Source organism: Boleophthalmus pectinirostris, unplaced genomic scaffold, assembly GCF_026225935.1.
Source record: "Boleophthalmus pectinirostris isolate CB_2022bp ecotype Guang Dong unplaced genomic scaffold, ASM2622593v1 HiC_scaffold_11, whole genome shotgun sequence".
NCBI lineage: Eukaryota > Metazoa > Chordata > Actinopteri > Gobiiformes > Gobiidae > Boleophthalmus > Boleophthalmus pectinirostris.
This window is the reverse complement of record NW_026570994.1, coordinates 10,316,320-10,330,184: the sequence shown is the minus strand read 5'-3', so window position 1 is coordinate 10,330,184 and position 13,865 is coordinate 10,316,320. Positions and strand designations below refer to the sequence as shown.

General features: G+C 37.0%; 1 protein-coding gene across 2 annotated transcripts in view; it reads left to right on the top strand.

Annotated features, from left to right (window-relative positions):
* The window catches only part of dmd (dystrophin), a 229,785-nt gene that overhangs the window by 55,436 nt on the left and 160,484 nt on the right, over positions 1–13,865 (top strand). For both annotated transcript variants that reach the window (XM_055164366.1, XM_055164360.1), the window contains exons 15-19: positions 1,562–1,685; positions 4,831–4,909; positions 7,252–7,364; positions 8,820–8,948; positions 12,732–12,921. In XM_055164366.1, coding sequence (XP_055020341.1) covers positions 1,562–1,685; positions 4,831–4,909; positions 7,252–7,364; positions 8,820–8,948; positions 12,732–12,921 — 635 coding nt within the window. The remainder of the gene's footprint in view (positions 1–1,561; positions 1,686–4,830; positions 4,910–7,251; positions 7,365–8,819; positions 8,949–12,731; positions 12,922–13,865) is intronic.

Here is a 13,865-nt window from a genome sequence, read left to right as displayed (position 1 = left end):
TAAAAACATCTCTGTCAGCAGCACAGCACAGACTGTAGTTTGATCCACCACAGTTGTATACTTTGTAAGTATTCAGCAGTATTGTAATTGACTAAAACACATATCATTTAGAAAAAAAATCAGGACTGTTGGCTAAAACACCATTACAATTCCTTTTCCCTTTTCCACACCAGAAGTGAGTAACTGCCTGTGACGTACTCTGCACCTGCGTCAGTCCACCACCGTCATATTCTTCGCATAATATCTTGATTTTATTGTTTTATATAACAAATCTATCTCATTTTTCATATTGTCCATGAATCACTTGGTTCTGTCTCCTTCCCCAGTCTGACAGTACAGTTATGCATGTATTCAATTAACAGTGTGTAATTAGGCCCTGTACACTCCCATTTAGATCCCTCACTGCAAATTATTCTCTGTTACCGATGTCATAGTTTTTAGTTTGTTTACCGATGTGTATAATAATAAGTAGTAGTAGAGTAATGTGTCTCATTAGTAGCAGAAATATAATTTTTATATTTAACCTTCTATATTAATTTTTCCTGTCACAGCTTTCACTTGTGTAGTGTGTGTAATGGTCCTATATAGTATATGTAGTATCCTATGTCATTTTAACAAGGACAAATCACTAAAAGTAGTCCCTGTCCTCTGCTAATTTTGGCTGAGTAGTATTACGTTAAAGCCAGGTGCTCCATATGATGCCATGGGGTTAATGATTGAGCCGTGTGTATTTCTGGATAAGTTAGAGACCACTATTTCTGTACCATCAGGTTGTTAGTTTTGACATAGCTTATATAAATTAATGGGGTGAGGGACCAGTTCTGGGCCCCTAACCCTCTGGGGCCTGGAGCAACAGAATGTCCCCATTACAATGTTATTATGGTATTTAAACAACAGCCATATTATATACATCAGTATGTATGATCAAATTATTATGCAGGTAGAAGTATTAAGTAGTTTTTTATCTTTGTTAAAGGTACACTGTGTAACTTTTCTGGTGAAGGGTCCATCAGTTGCTTTTCTCCATGGAGATGTTATTGCTTTGTCTGGAATGTTTCACAGTATGGCATTAAACCTTTCTGTCTTCATAGAGACCAACCCAGAACAAGTTACAGGTCAGATCTGCGGAGAGGCAACCTGCTCATAGTCAGAATACGTGTTTTACTAGGTATTTCGAGCAATGACATATCCATAGAAACAAGCAGGCGACGGACCCTCCACCAGAAAAGTTACACAATGCACCTTTAAATATATCTATGGTGATTCTTAATACAATTTAATTTTTTTTTTTCCTCTTTAATTTAAGAATATAAAAAATTCCCAAATGTACTTAATTTCATCATGTAATTTTTTTTGGTTTCTTACTGTGAGCTGGGTCACTTCTCCACAGATCTGGCCTTTAACTTCACCTGCATGTCTCCATAGATAGACAGCTTAATGCTTATCCGTGGAGACAAGCAGGTCAATTATGCTCAACCTGAAAAGTTACATCGTAGATCTTTAAAATGAAAATAGCTGTTCTTGTTCATATGTTTTCATAATGGTCCATGTATGTGTCCAGATTTGATGTAGACTTCACTGAGGTGCACAGCTACATGACCAGAGGGGAGGCCATTTTACAGAGCCCTGAGTTCTCTGTATCTCGAAAAGACGGGAGCATCCAGGAACTGTATGATAAAGTCCAGGTAACCACTCTGCCAGTCCATTCACACAAACCATTACCCGACTCTTTGTGCAATCTTCTTTCTATAGCGTATAACTGTCATTTCAAACTTACCAGGCTTTCATAGTGGAGTATAACACTTTATTTAATCATTGTAATAAACAGCCATCTTTAAATGTGTTTACTCAGATGCCACAAGCAGTAACTGTCACTTTACACACTCAAATACGAGCAATGAAGAGATGTGTTCATACAAACTTATTTATAATCATTACAGGAAGAATCTCCAGTGGCCAACAAAGTACCCAGTCAGGATAAAAACTCATATTGTAAACAATTTTAGTTTTAATATATCTATACCTACTATATTTTGAGCAGAATTTCGGGAAAAAAGTTTTATTTTTATTCACATTTGAACAATAAAGCAAATTTTATGTAAGTGTAGTTTAAGTATAATATATATTCTCCTTAGGATCAGTTCAAATGACATGATAATAGAAACTGCTGCTGTTGCATTTTTATTCAGGTATAAAATAAATGTGGTTAGTGTATACAACAAATACAGTATTTTGAACATTTTATTGTATATGTAAGTTATACTACTACAAAAGTTGTGCTATTACTTCCACATATTGCCATTACATCTACAACTGCTACTGCAACTACACAAGCTACTACAACTGCTGCTACTACAACTCCTTATGCGATGTACTTTTATCAATTACTTTTTGTCAGTTTATTTAGTCACCATTAATTTATTTTTCAAAATTTCATAACTACTACAAAAGTTATATTACTACTTCTGAATACTACCACTACAGCTACAACTGCTACTGCAAATTCTACTACACAAGCCAATTAATTATTCAAAATTTCACAGTATTAAAGGAGCACGGCGGAACTTTTTGATGCAGGGTCTCCCAGCAGTTTGTCTCCATGGAGATGTTATTGCTATGCCTGGGATGCTCCACAGTGTGGCATTAAACAAATATATCTTGCATTTATTCAATTGCAGGTGTTTTTATTTCTCAAAGCTTCAGTAAAAACATGCATTATTACTGTGAGCCCACTTCTCCACAGATCTGACCTGTAACTTGGCATTGTAATGTGGCCTGCTTTTCTTCTCGGAGACAGCTAAATTAAATGCCATTCTGTAGAACATTCCAGTGAAAAACATTAACGTACTTGGAATGAAGCAGGTGGTGGACCCTCTACCAGAAAAGTTACACAGTGCTTTAAATAAAAAACAATACTCATTTGAATATGTATTGTTTTTCAACCATGTAGCTCTTAGTTTTTATAACATGTCCACAATGCTATATGTGTATGAAAATGGCATAAGTATTAAATACACAGGATTCTAATAGGTCAGAGGCGTCACTGTACAAATAAACTCTGGTCTGGCAACACTGCACATGGTTGATCTGACATTTTAGATACAGAAAAAATTGCTGTAGCCTGCACAATAGAGGGCTTGGTCATTTATCATATATTTGTGATACACTAGCGAAATGGCAGAGTTTTCACACTGTATCACAACTCAAAGAGGAGCTGTACAGATGTGTCACTTCAGGAGGAAAGTCCCTTCATGAAAACTACAATAGCTCTGTCAGTGGTGTACAGGAGTCTGCAGAGTGCCATGAATGGAAAAAAACTGCCAAAGGCAAGAACAATAAGACTACTCTACATGTTATATTAATACTGTAATTAGCTATAAATGTAGTACGAGTAGTAGTAGGAGTGAGAGTAGTAAGAGTAGTAAGAGTAGTAGGAGTAGTAGTAGTAAGAGTAGTAGTAAGAGTAGTAGGAGTAGTAGGAGTAGTAGGAGTAGTAGGAGTAGTAAGAGTAGTAAGAGTAGTAAGAGTAGTAGTAGTAAGAGTAGTAAGAGTAGTAAGAGTAGAGTAGTAGTAGAGTAGTAAGTAGTAAGAGTAGTAAGAGTAGTAAGAGTAGTAAGAGGAGTAAGAGGAGTAAGAGGAGTAAGAGGAGTAGGAGGAGTAGGAGGAGTAGTAAGTAGTAGTTTACGCTATTGTAGTAGTCTTAGTAGTAGTCTTTGTTTTAGTAGTATTAGTAGTAGTCTGTCTTAGTAGTAGTAGCTTTACTACTAGTAGTCTTCATCGTATCGTAGTAGTTGTAGTAGTAGTAGTAGTAGTAGTAGTAGTAGTAGTAGTAGTAGTAGTAGTAGTAGTAGTAGTAGTAGTAGTAGTAGTAGTAGTAGTAGTAGTAGTATGTGCTTTTGAAGTAGAAGCAGTAGCAGCAGTAGTAGTGGTAGTAGTCTTAGTTTTATTAGTCTTAGCCTTAGTAGTAGTAGTAGTAGTAGTAGTAGTAGTAGTAGTATTATGTGCTATTGCAGTAGTAGAAGTAGAAAGAGTAGCAGCAGTCGTAGTGGTAGTAGTCTTAGTTTTAGTAGTAGTAGTCTTATTCATAATAGTAGTAGTGGTATGTGCTATTGTAGTAGTTGTAGTAGTAGTAGTAGTACAGTCTGTTGTAGAGACAAGTAATAGTCGTTGATGCTTAAATAAATGGTGTACCTAATGGTCTTCTATGTAACTATTAAGATGTTGCTTTGCCTAGAATGTTCCACAGTATGGCATTTAACATATCTATCTTGCATTTATTCATTTACACCTTGGTTTTTATTGCTCTAAAATACATAAAAGGAGTTCCATTCATACTGTGAGGTGGGGTCGCTTGTCCACAGATTTGACATGTAACCTACAGGCTTAGAGGTGCCACTTGCTTAAATGTAAGTTAAATACCATGTTGTGGAATATTCAACAGAGGGTAGAACCTTCTCAAAAGTTACATTATTACCTGGAAAATACAGCAATACACCTAGTTCCTTACTTTAATTAACTATATTCCAAATGGCAAAAGTTACAACCAAGTGACTGAAGTATGACTAAAGCAGTACACTGACATAAGGTTAACTCCAATCAAGTTTGACCCACTGTACAGCATAGGTCACACATTTGAGACCTTTTCAGATTTTGTTGTTTGTCCAAAATTGGGCTCCTACTCCACTCTAAATGTCACAACACGGTGAGATAGAAGGTTAAAAAAGAACTACGTGAAATAATACAACGCTTCACAGTTCAGAGCATCGATTTTGTCAATTTTTTATCTGGTTTGTTATAAATAAAATAAATAAAAAATTCCTTTGCTTACAGGCGATTGAAAGGGAGCGACCCGAAAAGTACAGAAAGCTCCAAGAGGCTACACGGACGGCACAGACCCTCGTGGAGCAGGGTAAACCAAACCAACACACACGTACATACACACACACAAACACACACATACACGTCTGTCACCATGGCAACGCCTCCACCTGTCCCACCCGTCTCCGGTCACCATGACAACAGCGACAGAGAATGTAGAGATGGGCTGTCCTTACCCTGGTCTGTCCTTGTGCGATTGTATGGGGTTGTTTTAACCTTCAGTTCAGAACTATGCCAGGATTTTTTTTTTCAACTTCTTGCTGAGAAAAAAAGGTGATAGGTGAAAGTTTTACAGACTTTTCTATGATATAAGGTAAAAAGAACTAATAATAATAATGGGAGACTTCTGAAGCACATTCAAACCCAACCTCCGCTCAAAGCGGACTCAAGATTTGACACTGAAATATTTTTGAGTCGACTTTTATCATTTTACAGTTTAGGTAGTAGCTAGTGAGTTAGCAAAAATCAAAGCTAGTGGATTCACATTCCACATAAATGATCATGTTGCCCTATTGAATGTAAAATTTACACTTTTGGGCTCCCATACTTTCATGTTATATGGCATGTATTTGAGCAAGATCTGTCAGTGATATTATATAAGCAGCTCTTAAGATCAAAATATTTCCCCTGCATGCTGTCTGCCTCTAATTACAAATGATTTTATGATCAGTTTATCAGGAAGTGAGTGTTAGCATGCTAGTTGTTGTGAACTTTACCACCACAGCAAAGACAGGAAATCGATTATTAACTCATCAAGGTAAGTAAGTGCTCGGTATGTACAAAGTAAGTGAGGAATAACTTTGGACCACTGCAAACCATTTCACATTTTTAAAAAGTAAAAAAGAGTAAAAATCAGGTACAGCACCTTAAAAGTTTGTTTTTGTCAGGTTTTCAACTAATTAGGTAGGTAGGTTACTTTTTAGCTTTTTTTTTTTTCGTTAGTCAAAAATTTTAAATTGAAAGGATAGGGTCCATATTACGCTATTTTCTGATCTCTGTTTTAATTTTGTTTCCTTATCACAGACATAACTGGAGTTGTGTTTTGTTTCATTCACACATGCTAAACTCCTTACACTTTCACATTTTAATGATCTCAGTCTTGGAATTCCCAGTCTCTACTAAACAAAATGATGAAAACAAAGATGAAAACTACTGCTTCATGACATCACAAGGTGGAATAGAGCATTGGGAGGGTTGGGGCTGTAGACAGACTAATAATAAAGGATTACTCAAACATGGTATGTTTTTGATGAGGTAACAACATTAAAACAGAGATCAGAAAATAGCATAATATGGACCCTATCTCTTCAATTTAAAATTTTTGACTATAACGGAAAAAAAGCTAAAAAGTAAAGTCTACCTACTTAGTTGTAAACCTGACAAAAAGATAAACTTTTAATTTAAGTTCACAAGAAGCAATTTTGTGTAATATAGGACCTAGAAGTGATCAAATACTAAAATCCAACGCTATAGCAATAAAAACCAGTGAAACAATTGAGGGAGTGTGCCAGTGCCAGTTCCTCTTTAATCCACCTAAGTCAGGTCAGACCAGTCCCCTGACAAAACCATGACACTTTGAACATAATGGAGCCCAATGGAGGCAGCACTCAGCTCTAAAAGGCAATTAGACTGTGCTTGTATGTGCTTGTATGTGGATGCTAGTATCCCACAAGAAACACCTCCTCCAATTATGATCCACCAGCCCGCTCCTGTTGGCATTTTCCCTCCTTTGAAAGCATCAGAGATTTAGATAGGACACGTGCACTTTAAATTGGTCATTTACATAGGAAATATAACTACCAGTGGGATACATTTGCTCGTGGACAAATGGGAAGTGGGAATTGCAGGGCCATCTGACCCCCCCTGAGGCTGCCGTACTACAAGTTTTGATCCAGTGAAGCTGTCATAGTTCTTTCCTTTGACAAATCTACAGTATTTGAAATTAAGAACATTGCATTTCTTGTCTTTTTTTTAATGTTATTTTAGTTTTGGTTTTCAGTTGTTGCTTTATTTGACCTCCTGTGGCTATGTTTGTGAAATTTGGGTAATAGCCAAAAGGACAAGATCACAGACACAAGCAAATGAGTTTCCTAATCAGGGGTACTATATCTCTCGGCTGGCCTGGCAATGCCTCAGGATACCCCCGGAAGAGCTAGAGGAAGTGTTCATGCTTAGTAGAAAATGGATAGAAGGATGGATGGAGGCTCGCATATTTTTAAATATTGACCTAGACATAATATTATACAGCATCAGATTCAGATTTAAATGTAAAATAAAAATTCAGTTACTCATAAACTGTTTCTCCCCCTGTTTACCCCCTGTCTCTCACCTGTCTCTCACCTGTCTCTCACCTGTTTCTCACCTGCCTGTCAGAGGGGACCCGGGCAGAGGACATAGCCCAAGCGGCGGAGCAATTAAACCAGCGCTGGACTGGGTTCTGTGCCCTGTTGGCAGAGAGACTGGCATGGCTGGCCTATCAGACCAAGGTAACCACCCCTTTTATTACTCCATTTGTGGGATTATCTTTTGCATTTAAGTCTGCATTTCTTTACATTTTAACCTTGGCGTTCACAGTAATTCTCAAGGCAGTTTTCCATTAGCATAAAAAATTAAGGTATGCGATAGAAATATGCAAATAACTGTCCTAGAGTTGTACAATAGGTAGCAGAGTTGTTGTTCTTACCATCAACTAATGTAATCTAAGTACCTCACATGGCGTTACTACAATTAAAACTTTGCAGTGATGTCATGAGGGTGTTCTACATGCATCTCTGTGGTGGAATGTTTAGCGGATACCATGGAAACGCTTGAATAACAGAGCGTCAGTTAGAGCAGTGCCTACAGTTAGCTTCACACACTCAGGGAATGTTGATGGTATCAGTTGGAAAGAGTCCAACATAGTTATCAGATGCCACTTTTGTTCATGTCCTAATAGCACTATAGTAACCAGAACATGACTTTAAAACCTTAACAGAGAAAAACTTTGTGAGAGGATTACAGTGGCAGTAGTTCATAGTATTTCTTGTCAGTAAATATAAAATGGGCCATGACTTCAGTTTGTGATAAGGGTCTTCCAAGAACTACATTTTTCAAACTCCCCTTCTCTGTAAATCCTGACTTCTGTTGCACTGACACTTCAAGGTTCTCTGTCACGGTGTTTTCTGATCTATGTTATGTGGTTTCTTTATCACAAACATACCTGGAGTTACGTTTTGTTTCATTCACACATGTTTAACACACAGACTCTGCATATTTAGGCTAAGTTCTTCTCTCAAACAGAAAACACTGTTCCACCTTGTGATGTCATGTGGTAATACAGGAAGTGCTCTATTGTGTTTTTAAACTTCAGTTAAATAGAATCATTTGGATAATTTCAGCTCTGGAATTTCCAATCTCTTCTGAACAAAAATTAAATTGTAGCTGTTAACTTGAAAACTACTGTTTCATAACATCACAAGATGGAACAGAACTTGAAGAATTTTCAACTTTGGAGATGTAGACAGACTAATAAATGGTTACTCAAACACGTGTGAATGAAACAAAACACAACTTAAGGTATGTTTTGAGGGGGTAACAATATTATAACATGGCTTAAACCTCACAAGAGAGTCCATTTTGTGTAATGTCGGACCTTCTAATATTCTTGTTGTATTATTATTAGGATACTGTAGCTTGAGCATTCAATTTGTCATTCAGTTTTTTTAATGTTTTATTCTTTATTTTATTCTTCATTCTTTTTATTGCTTCACATGTAAGCATGTAGCATCCTAACATAATTGCTTGGGTCATTTTTAAGATTTTTGGAAAAGTAGAATGAAAAAGAAAACAAAATTTGGCCAAAAATGATGTATTATGTAGATAGTTAGACTATGAAGCAGAGACTGAAATTTATTATATTTGATTGCATGGGTACCTTAATATTTAAACTCTCCTCTCTGCAGGTCCTGGCCTTCTACAATCTGTTTGAACAATGTGAACAAGCCGTGGACAACAGCGAGAACTGGCTCAAAGTCCAGCAGCCCCCAGCGGCCGAACCAGAGCCTCTCAAAGTGCAGCTGGACAGATGCAGGGTAAGAGGACCGCACAGATGCAGCTATTTTATTTAGTACGGATTGGGCAGTGTTGTTGTTGTGTCACTTCCTGTGGCTTATTTCTGTGGCTTCTCTTTTCATGCTTCTGTTTGTCGCAGCTGTTTGGTGTAAGTACTTTTGCTTTATTCTCTCCCATCCTGTTGAGTTCACTGGTTTAGTAGTGTTTATATGAAAGTGGTATTAAGAGTAAAAAGTTAGTATTCTGTCTTCAAAATGAAATGTCAGCCATCTGTGTCATTTTAAATAGTACCTCTACTATGAGTAATTTCTACAGTAAGCATAACTTTTCTTTGAGAATTTTGCCATATACTACTACTACTGATACTCAGGGCAGTAGACGGGGGGACAAAGGGGTTCTATTGTCCCGGGCCCTAGGGTGTTAGGGGCCTAGGGGACTTTCTTCCTATTAATTTATATTGGAGGGGGCCAGTGTAAGGCTCTTGCCACAGGCCCTTAAATTTCTGTAGATGGGCCTCCCGTTACTACAACTTCTTTTATTACTACTACTACTAGTGCTACTGCCAGTACTACCTAACTACTACAACTACTGTTACATTCAGTTACTACTTCTAATTCGCTACTACTACTGTTATTACTATTGTTAAAATTACTTTTTACTGCCCTTTTAAGTTGTACCTGGATCTCTTATAGTACCTTTAGAAGGGATTTCACTTTTACTTTTGAGTTCACTGGTTTAATAATGTTTTATATGGAAGTGGTATGGTGGAGTAATTAGTAATTTTTAAGTATTCCCTGTATTATCAGTAATTTTGTAATGTTGACAGTAAGTATAAACGTTTTTGTTTTTTTTAAACTTTACCATATACCAGTACTACTACTATTGTTACTATAGCCTTTGTTGCTGGTACTACAAGTGCTACTAAATGGGAAATAAATACTACCTGTAGCCTACTACCTAACCACTACTACTGATACAACTACTGTTACAGCCAGTTACTACTTCTGATCTGCTACTACTACTGTTACTACTATTGTTAATAATACTTATTAGTACCACCCACTTTTTAAGTAATACCTGGATCCCTTAAGCTTATAGGACCTCTAAACAGGTTTTTTCAAGATTTTCTATTATATTCTACTTCTTTTATTATTTCTAGAACTTCATTTTTTACTACTACCCCTGCTACTGCTAGAGGAATTTAAATTGGAAATAGCAAATACTACTGGTAGCCTACAACCTAACCACCACTACTACTGATACAAATGCTGATACACCCAGTAATTAATGCTAATGTCATTGTTAATAATACTTAGTACCACCCACTTTTTTCTATCATGACTCTTTTTTTTTTCCCCATCATAAAGTATTTTTTTAACTTTAGATGCTACTGCTACTTTTATTACACATTATAAACATATTCAGGGCTTTCAATCACACTAAATTGATTAAAATCTATTATGAAACTCCAATTACTTAAATAGGCACTTTGTAGATGACCAAACCCCTTTCTTATCTCTATGGCTTGCACAATAACAACACTTAAGTTTGCATTAGCATTATAAAAATAGCTATAGCTTGTGGCCAGTTTTGACCTTGAGGAACCTATAAAAGTTAAGTTGTGTTTAATTTATGTGGATAAATAATTCAGGAGGATTGATCGGGAGAAGTGGCCGAGGCGAAGCATGCACGTTAATATTTACACAGATTTAGAGTCTTAGCCCGTTAGCCTACATCACACACCATTTTCACTCTAACCCAGAGCCTGAATGATTTCTTCCTGTTGGGGTTTGCCTAAGCTGACAGTAGCCGTAGGGAAGGCTGCTGTAAAAAGGAGTTGTAAATATTTCATTTTTAGAGTGTTCTGTTTAGTATAAATGGAGATGACTGTGTTTGGAGTGTTTGTGAAGAAGAGAACTATGAACTCGTATTATACGAGCCTAATATTTGTACTATGTGCATATTGATACTTTGCAGTGAAATCCCGCTGGGGGTGTTCTACATGTATTTCAGCAGTTACCATGGTGATACATTCCACACACTAGAAAAAAAAGATTCAAGATAGTCTGAAAACTCAAGAAAAAAGACAAAATGATCACTTTTAGGAGTTTGATTTTCCACAAAAACATGAGAATGACTAACTGAAAAATTCTTGGCAAATGCTTGCTAGCTTGAGGCTGTAATTTTATGTGTTATCTTGTTTAACAGCACAAACCAACTCACCTAGTGAGTGTAGTTTCAACTAAGTCAACTCTTTCTGGTCATTTTGTGTTAAAACAAAGGTCAGATTATAGTCTAACTTGAGTAACAGCTGCAAAGTATCAATATTCACTTGCATATATACCATAATAGTGTTTTACTTTCTGTGTAAAACGGTCAGAAGGTATCGCTTGTGAAGGCGTATGGACTTAAAAAACAAGGAGAGCTTCTTGGATTGCCTCTCAATGATGTCACAAGGTGTATCTTGATCTTTTTCAACTCTGGAGAGGGGCTAAATAAGCAGATCTACTCAAACATGGGTGATTTTTTGGCAAATTATAATTTTTTTTAAATGACTTTGGATTGAAACCTTGATGTTGGTACAGTGCAGAATGTCCTTTAACCATCTTAGTAAAAAACTTTTGTGAGGTCAAATGTTAAGCAACCTGACAATGCACAAGGTTACTTAAATTCTGTGAACAAGTATCCAAAATATTACAGTAAAATCAGTTCCTAATACAACGTCTGTCGCTATAGTAACTTTTCTTAATAGCACCCCATGGACCTCCTGTTATGTATAAAACATTCTATTGTGTCCTTTTAATAGTACATTTGCTGGTGACCATGTGTCCTGCCATATCCTTTGTTGACAGCTGAATAGATATCCCAGAATGTACTTGGATGACAGTACATGTTCTCTCAATGACAGTATGGGGTGACCTTCCTGTTCAGGCTTCATAACATACAAAGGCAACCTCCAAAGCGAGTTAGTATTCTGTGCAAGTCAAACCCGAGTATTAATATTACAAAGGCATACAGCCATTGGATTTGCATAAGAAGTTAGTTTAGAAATTAATGAGGATTATACTGGAACATTTCGTAAGTTTTTTTGTTGAAAGTTCAGAGCTTGTGCATAAAATAAAACCATTAATAAAACCAACTGGACTTATTCCGCAACTGTAAAAGCATTAAAAAAAGTGTTTGGAACAGAAAAAATTGTTATATGAATAGTAGTTCGTTTAAGCGGCATCTGCCCCTTGCTGGTCTCCATGGAGATGGAGATAGCTTTGCCTGAAACATTACACAGCATGACATTAGAATTATCCATCTTGGTCCTATATGACTCAAAATTGACTATTGTGAGCTTTAAGCCATGCTTTCTTGCTCAAAAATACCTCAAATAACATGTATTCTTACTGTGAGTGAGGTCACCTCTCCACAGATCTGACCTGTAACTTGCTCTGATCGCTTCACTTGCTTGTCTCCATGGTGATAGTTAAACGCCACTGTGGAACATCCTTGTCAAAGCAGAAAATTGACATAATGTTTCTGTATATTGTTCCATTGTAGCTCATTTAAAGTTCAGGAAAATAAAGTCATGGTTGCTTTAATTTTTCCATTTTTATTATTTTTTTTCTTTTTTTTTTTTGCTGAGCTAGTCCAATTTCCTGCATGGCTTCCTATTCATTAAGTATTTTCAACATTTGGATAGCGTGCGACTGATTAAGCACGAAGTAAATGGGGTGGCAAAAGAGTGGATATTCCATACTGTATACTGTATATATTGCACAATAGTTTGACCGGTTTTGTTTTGGGGGTCCCAGGAGGAGATCGCGCGCCTGTCTTCGCTCCAGCCCCAGGTGGATCAGCTGGAGGCCAGACTGAAGGAGCTGAAGGAGGAGAAGGAGGGAGAGGAGGAGCCTTCATTCTTGGATGCAGATATCAGTGCATTTAAAGAGCACTACGAGAAGGTGCTGGAGGATCTGAGGGCGCGAGAGAGGCAATTGCAACTGGGTATGTGCAAAGTGGATAATAAGAACAGGTTGTGGCTAATCGTTTGTACTATTAATAGCGATTGATGTTTGATTTTGGGATTTTTACTGATTGTTTAGAACACATGCTTATTTTTGGGCCTATATATGTCGAATTTGAGCATTTTCCCCAAAGAGAGCAACCTGTCGAGGGACTGAAGAAGAAAATTAGGAAATGAATTAAGTGTTCATTAATATGTGCTGTCCACAACAAATAAAATAAGAAAGAAATAATAAAGAAAGCAGCATGTTTTGTGCAGTTATCTCTTCGCACTAAACTTTTCAAATAAAGCATTATGTCTATTTTTTAGAAAGCAGGTCAACCAAAAGTTTTCTTTGTCTTTATATAAATATAGTTTCCAAGTACTTTATTCTGCAGAAAGTTGTTTTTGTATGAACTTCCTCTGCAGATCTGGTTTTGTGAATGCAGTTTGCTTCAGATATACAGAGATATATTTCAGTATTTTTGAGAGCTTTTGCCACGCCCCCTTTTCAGTCAACTAATTGATCGGTACGACATATCTTTAAACAATCAAGAATTTCTTTCATCGACTACAGCCTTCGCTCTGTGATTTTCCCAACTCCAAAATCTCCCGTAAATGCCACACAGAAATGGTCTCGATTCAAATAGACGTATCACATTCTTTGAGCTCTCTGTTCCTTTTCAGCTTTGGGGAACCGCCTGCTATAATGTGTCTGAGCGAGTGTCTGTATCCATCTGCGTAACTCTTAGTAAATTTACGTTTGTGTTGGTGAAGAAGAAGAAGTCGTCTCTCTGTCCCCCCTATATCCAGCTGCCTCTCTTTCATTCTCTCTCTCTTCTAGGCCCATTCTCCATGTTATAAATAGCACATCAACTCTGTTTACATCCACGTCTGCTGCACCCCACCCCCCCTCCCCCTATCCGAGCAGAGACGTGCTGCCGGT